The sequence below is a fragment of the Xenia sp. Carnegie-2017 genome, unplaced genomic scaffold (genome assembly GCF_021976095.1).
Source record: "Xenia sp. Carnegie-2017 unplaced genomic scaffold, XeniaSp_v1 HiC_scaffold_22, whole genome shotgun sequence".
Classification (NCBI taxonomy): domain Eukaryota; kingdom Metazoa; phylum Cnidaria; class Anthozoa; order Malacalcyonacea; family Xeniidae; genus Xenia; species Xenia sp. Carnegie-2017.
Genome location: NW_025813485.1, coordinates 6,062,864 through 6,070,107, shown reverse-complemented (window position 1 = coordinate 6,070,107; position 7,244 = coordinate 6,062,864). Strand labels below are relative to the sequence as shown.

The 7,244-nt window shown below is 35.5% G+C and overlaps 2 protein-coding genes across 3 annotated transcripts in view; both read left to right on the top strand.

Moving 5' to 3' along the window:
• LOC124445432 (metabotropic glutamate receptor 4-like) overlaps window positions 1–7,244 on the top strand; it is a 19,715-nt gene that overhangs the window by 387 nt on the left and 12,084 nt on the right. Inside the window, exons 2-4 of one of the 2 annotated variants that reach the window (XM_046996152.1) lie at window positions 1–21; window positions 1,561–1,658; window positions 1,991–2,568. The exon at window positions 1–21 is cut by the window's left edge and continues 70 nt beyond it. In XM_046996152.1, the coding sequence (XP_046852108.1) occupies window positions 1,595–1,658; window positions 1,991–2,568 (642 nt within the window). In that variant the 5' untranslated portion in view covers window positions 1–21; window positions 1,561–1,594. Of the gene's footprint in view, window positions 22–755; window positions 1,381–1,560; window positions 1,659–1,990; window positions 2,569–7,244 lie in introns of those variants that run through there. The other variant, XM_046996153.1, reaches the window with a different exon arrangement.
• LOC124445435 (metabotropic glutamate receptor 8-like) lies at window positions 2,687–5,058 on the top strand. Its single transcript, XM_046996160.1, has 2 exons — window positions 2,687–3,133; window positions 3,334–5,058. The coding sequence occupies exons 1-2, from the start codon at window positions 2,745–2,747 to the stop codon at window positions 4,853–4,855; spliced, it is 1,911 nt and encodes a 636-aa protein (XP_046852116.1). The 5' UTR covers window positions 2,687–2,744; the 3' UTR covers window positions 4,856–5,058.

Sequence of the window (7,244 nt, the reverse complement as noted above, 5' to 3'; positions counted from 1 at the left end):
TCTTTCATACATCACTTAAAGGTAGAGACATATGAAGAAACGTTTAGTTTATAGAGATTGTTTTATACGAACAAATTGAATTACGTCAATGCACTATTACATTTCGCATCAAAACATACACGTAATGGAATTGTATGCGAGGGTGAAGTGCGTCCTAAACGTGTATTCTAGTTTTATGTTTTTGATCTAGATTATAATAAGACTGGAAATGCTCATGAGCAAATGCAATATCTGGTAAATGGAGGGCACGAAGCAGTAAATACCGTAAGAGTAGATTTAGTGAAAGAACAATAAACTTTAGCAATTTCGGTTGAAATTTGCTTTGCAAATTAGAAAAATCCTTTTGCACTGAGAACAGCATTGAACTGGCAATTATTAAGCCCTTATTAACCGAGCGCGAGGTCTTTACGGAGAAATATCGGACCAAGGTCTTTATTTGTACAGATCGAGCCCGTATGGCGACGTTTGTACAAAAAGACAGAGGTCAGATATTCTCAGTAAAGACCGGGGAAGCAAGGTTAATAAAAAGTTTATTATGTGGCATTATTTGACCTGAAACAAAGCTCGTCCTCGCTGTTTTTTATGGGAGGGATTTCACTTCCATAGTTTTCGTCAATAGAAAATAAATGGCTTGAAACTGTTTCGTTTGCATAATACAACTCACTTTCCTTGTGTTTTCCTTTGACTCAAATTCGCTTAATGTTTTTTTGTTTCGTTTTTGTTTTTCGTTTTACTTTTGGCTGTTTGCTGTTTGACTTACGAAGTTTGTTTACATTTATTAAATCGTGGTCATTACGGGAAAGTAATGGACCGGCAAAAATGTGGCTGAGCCAATCAAAGCGCGCCATTTTACCCAGAGTGACGCTTGCCATATAATAAAACCAGTTATGGTCCGGACGTCATGAACCCAGCTCGACATTGGTATAGACCCAAATATTGCTATGTCCAATGGCAATCACAGGTGCTTTTGACACTAAATTACTCTAATACAGCCGAAACTATATTAAGCGGTCTCACTTGGGCATTTCTGATGTGACCGCTAAATGCAGGTACCGCTGAATTATACATGTCTAGAAAGTTAGCGCATTATTATAACAATACTGTAACTAAATTTGAAATAAACAGCATTAAATTTCAGTGTATGTACCATACACGTAACACTTTGAGTTTAATCTAGGAATTAGAGACTGTATACATGTATATAATGTCACCCGACGTTGAATACATTCACTTTCAAAACAAGGAAAAATTATTTTTCGAAACTCATGGTGCAGGTGGTCGCGTCCTTAAATATAGGTCATTTAATATATATATTATGATATTTTCGAGACAGTGCCATGCAAATTGACCCGCTTGACAAAGGGTGACCGCTTAACACAGGTGTGACTTTATTAGAAAAATTGAAATTCTTATCGTAATAATGATAGTTGCTTTGAAGCTGTACTGGTTATAGTTTTCCATTGAGGCTAAATTAGCTTGTATTCAACATTTCTACGAAGTCCAATTTTTCACGTTGCTGCAAACATAATTTTTTTCAGCTTCATTGACCGCTTTTTATAGTTTTCAAGTTATTTGCTCGAGACTATAAGAAGAGATGGGGCTCATTCTGTGTTTTCTTGCATTGCCTTTGGTTTTCGATAAAGTATCAACAGAGAGAGGTGAGACGATTAAAACCTTATTGTACTGCTGTTGCGTTCTTGTTCCAACCAAATAGAATAAAGTATTAATTGTGTTATTAAGTTTATGGAATATGTGTGATGCTGTCATTTTGTATAATTATAACAAGTATTCTTACTCTTATTTTTGATAATCAAGGAGCATCAAATTCAAATATAGCCAAACAAAAAATCTTTCATTACTATGCTCAATATTTTTACTTTATAATCGTCTTCATATATTACACAGCATATGACGTTTCTCAATACCCTATGTCTCCATGTACGTCCTCTTCCTGTCCAAATATAAACCAGCAGATATCTTTGCCATATAGGGAAATTGACGGTAGATGGAGATATCATACTCGGTGCCTTGTTCCCAATCCACACGGTAGGAAAAAATGAGCGAGAATGTGGTGAATTCAGTGGGTTGGTGGGATATCAGTACATGGAAGCCATGTTATATACCCTTGATAAGATCAACCGACAAAAGGATTTCTTGCCTGGAATTAAGCTTGGCTCAATAATTTACGACACTTGTCGAAGTAACATCATCACAGCTGATAAAACGAAGGAATTTATCAAGATGACACTCGTACCATCAAGAGTTAACGGTTCTGAGTTTGCTGGCGTGATTGGAACTTTTGTCAGTGAAACATCAGTGATTGTGGCTAATTTCCTACGAGTTTTTCAAATTCCTCAAATTAGTTATGGATCAGTTGCTAATGAACTCAGCAACAAAAACTTGTACAACTATTTCCTGCGAACCGTTCCACCAGACAGCTTCTTTGCTGCTGCACTAACTACGTTCCTTTTAAAGATGCGTTGGACTTTTGTGTCTTTACTCTACTCTTCAGGGACATGGGCGGAGACTGGGGCAGAGAGACTGAGGAAAGTTCTTGAAAGTAACAAGGCATGTTACCAACACAAAATAGAAAATATCTGCAGTATATATTATTAACAGGATCTCAATGCCTTTGTAATGCTTTTCCTATTGATTCTCACTTTAATTTTTATGCATTACAGATATGTCTTGGAAACAACATTAAAATTTCACCTTTTCCTGATGACGATGAATTTGACAAAATCATGAAAACTTTGATCGGTGATCACGAAGAACAACCACGTCTTGTTGTTCTCTACACAGTTCAAAGAGATTCTCGTAAATTGTTGAAAGCAAAAAAAGAGCATCCACGCGGCTCGAGAATATTCTTTGTAGGAAGTATTGGATGGAGTAATCACAGAGACATTACAAATGGCCTGGAGGATATCGCTGACGGGACGATAACATTTGGACATCGTGAAGGAATGATTCCTGAATTTCAAAGTTATTTTAGAAGTCTTAGACCCAGTAATTACAGCAGGGATTATAAGAAATGGTTTGGTGAATACTGGCAACAAACTTACAAGTGTAAACTTAAAAATATTACAATTCCAACTGAATACACAAATGAATGCAAAGATGAGCCAAACATAGGGTAATAACACTTAACATGTAATTAATTTACACAGTAAGACATAATTGTATATAATTAATAATTCTTCAATGATGTGTTTTTTTTATGAATTATTTCAGCCTAAATAGAAATTCGTTAAAAACTTAAAATTAAACACCATTAGTTTTTACTTTCATCGAGTACAAAAATATTTTTATGATATAAATATGATTTTTCTATAGTTACAAAGAACTGGCTCCTGTTCAAGTCGTTATAAACGCTGTACAAGCAATGGCAAATGGTCTTAATGCATTACACCAACAGAAATGCCTTGGAAAACCAGGACTCTGTGACGAAATGCGACCCATTGACAGAACGTTACTTTTACAATTTCTTCGTAATGTTACATACGTAGATGCAGCATTCCACTTTCCTGTGTCGTTCAACGCACAACAGGAAGTCGATGGAAACTACACCATATTCAACTTCCGTTTGAATGGCCAATCATCGTATGAGTATGATCAAGTGGGATCATGGGTGAGCAAGCTTGATTCTAATGGCAATATTGTGGGAAACTTGTTACTTGATGAATCAAAAATACGATGGCCAAATGGCAACTTAAGTCAACCGTCATCGACCTGTAGACCAAAATGTACACGTAATCAAATTATTATGTCACGTGAAGACAACTGTTGCCATAGATGTCACACGTGTGGGGCAAATGACATAGTGGTAAACAACACGTGCAAGACATGTGCTGAGACCCATGTCCCTCAAATTAATATGTCTAGTTGCAAAAAACTTCCATTGCATTTCGTGAACATAAACACTCCACTTGCAGTAGTTATAACATTTTTTTCCTCCATTGGACTTCTTTTTGACGCTATTGTATTGGGAATATTCTTGAAGAAAACTGACCACAAGCTAATTAAGGCATCAGGTCGTGAAATGTGTTGTTTTATGTTGGTTGGCATAGCAACTATATTTACAGTGCCGATGATTTCGCTATCAAAGCCATCAAATGTTCGGTGTTACGTTGAACGTTTTATTATGGGAGTATCTTTTACTGTATGTTATGCACCATTACTTATGAAAATGTTTCGCATTCATCGCATCTTTAAACACGCCAATCAACTGCGCCGTTTATCTCCGAGTGGTTTGATTGGCAAACGTTCTTTGCTTTTGATCACGGCAGGTCTCATAGCAATTCAAGGATTATTGTGTTGGCTCCTCTTTAGCACAGACCCACCTGAATTGATGGAAAAGTATTATCAGAAGAGGAAAGAACTTGTGCTTGAGTGTGATTTCAAGAAGTCTACATTTGCAATTTATTTCGTGTACAATGCTGTATTAATAGTATGGTGTACATTTTATGCTTTCAGAACACGTCATTTTCCCAAGAATTTTAACGAAGCTCTATACATAGGAATCACGATGTATTTGACTTGCGTAGTATGGGTTATATTTTTTGCAACTTTTCTCAACACAGACTACAGTATTCATCGTGTTTATTGGTCGTCTTCAATGAGCCTTGTTATTGGTTGGATCGCTCTTTTTGGTTTATTCTTTCCCAAGATCTATCACGTTTACACTAAAACAGAGTTTCCTGCAGAAAATGTACTAACATGGGGCGAGACGTCGTTTTCTACCCAGGAGAGTTCTGCAAATGCTGTGAACGTTTGTCAGCGTTGTTTTGAGACAAAGCAGAATAGTTGTTCTACTGAGTTGAAGGTCGTTAAAGGATTTGTTAATCAAGCTTTCTAAGTTGAAATGGCTATAATTTTACTGTATACTCTTTTTAACATATAAATTACGTGCTCGAGATATTTATTGGATGATATTTGATGAGGATCAGAAGAAAACTTTTTGAATTATCATTCTGTTTTTGTTATCAGTCACGATAAAAAGATTACGTGAGATTTTTATTGCCTTTAAATAAATAAAGAATGCCACAATTGAATCATAAACCGCGTTTACTAACCATATGAGTACTTTAGTTTATGGGTACTTTAGTTCATAGCATTTAATTATATTGCAAAATCAAAGCTATCTTTGTTAGCAAATAGCAAACGTATTTTCAAAGCTATCTTCGTCAGCATACAGAACAAGCCTATCATCCTTAGCATAGAGCAAAGCCATTCTCGTTTGCATAGGACAAGGCTAACTTCTTTCAACATGGAACATAGCTAACTTCGTTTAGCATAGAAAAAAGCTATTTTCGTTAGTATAGAACAAGGCTAACTTTGTTTAACATAGAACAAAGCTATTTTCTTTAGCATAGAACAAAGCTAACTTCTTTTAACATAGTACAAGGCTTACTTCTTTTAACATAGAGCAAAGCTAACTTCATTTAACATATAACAAAGCTAAATTCGTTTAACATAGAACAAGGCTAACTTCATTTAACATAGAACAAAGCTATTTTCGTTAGCATAGAATAAAGCTAACTTCATTTAACATAGAACAAAGCTAAATTCGTTTAACATAGAACAAGGCTAACTTCATTTAACATAGAACAAAGCTATTTTCGTTAGCATAGAACAAAGCTAACTTCATTTAACATAGAAAAAAGCTAAATTCGTTTAACATAGAACAAGGCTAACTTCATTTAACATAGAACAAAGCTATTTTCGTTAACATAGAACAAAGCTAACTTCATTTAACATAGAACAAAGCTATTTTCGTTAACATAGAAAAAGGCTAACTTTATTTAACATAAAACAAATGATTATGCTCTAACCAGCTCTATGAGTATACTACTGTGGAAAATCTTCATGTCTTTTGTGATTTATATTTAAATGAATATTGCCGTCAAACATGTCTTACGGGACATCCTCGGGAAACTGAAAAATAGTGTTCGCTAATAATGGAACAGAGGTTCTCATGTCAATGAACAATGATAATTAAATGGAAAACATATTTAATGTTTAACAAAAAATGTCACATTTGTAACACACATGCATGTGTTAATGTGCAGCTGACAAACCTATGACAAATATCTCTGTAAAAGACCTCAATTGTTGCAGTGATAGGTTAGGGACTCACGCTGTCTCTTTAAAAATGAAATATTTGGAAAATTTTGTACTTAGAACACAGGTTTTTATGTCGTCGATTGAAAATTGGTAGAAGCTCATTTGAGTAACGGTTCGTCTTCAGCTAAAACATCATCAGTCTAAGTTTTCTTCTCAGAGACTTCTCTCCTTCGTACATGGGCAGGGCTGTCTCTAGAACATTAATTGAGGGAGGGGGGGGGTTGTGTTCATTCTTAAATTAAGTTGTGCCCGACTCATTTTTTTTGAAAATAAATTGCTTCAATTTCGTAGGTGAGATCTGTTGGGTACAACTGAATACATGAATAACCCTCACAACAATAACCCTCTCCCCCTCCCAACAACAACAATCAAGGGACGACCCTGCACATTGGAATACAACTGAATATATGAGTACCACCACCGCCCACCTGCACTTATGAACAATCTACGTACGACCCTGTAAATAGGAGTAGAGGTAGTAAATTTTACGATAAAATGATTTTAAGTAGTGAGCGACTCCAAGGTGAGTCAGCGTATTTACAATAAATATGGTTCCAATTCAAAATCGTATCATATTCGTATTATTTTACTCTGTTAATGTATTCTTTAGAAATTTTTAACCAACAGAGTCGTCTCTATAGTATTTTAAATTAATAATGACGTTAGCAATGTATTCTGACCAGCCCTACCAACCACATGATGTATTAATGCACTTTTTGTGATTTACGTTTAGAGGATTACTATTTGCAGCGAAGCGTTATAGAAGAGCTATTTAAATTGAAGCGGTTTTCACTTGAAGACTGAAAAAGCTGTTATGCACGACACTTTCGTACATTTCGCGTGTTCCAAAGCTGTACATACAAACACGACGGCAACAAATACTCCATAAAAATGAAGAATTCGGCCCGGATGTTAATAAAAGACATTTCACAAATAATATTTTACCCATGTGATTCAGCAGCGATGGCGATAAACGTTGAATGAATCAAAAATACAATAGCCGAACAAGCGTTTGGGAACGTCGACAAGGCATGTAGTGTGGCTTTACTGTTGCTGTTGAAAGAGAAAGGAGAAAGTTGAGATCTTGGTACGAGAGAGGTATTTCTTTGTAACTCTTTTCT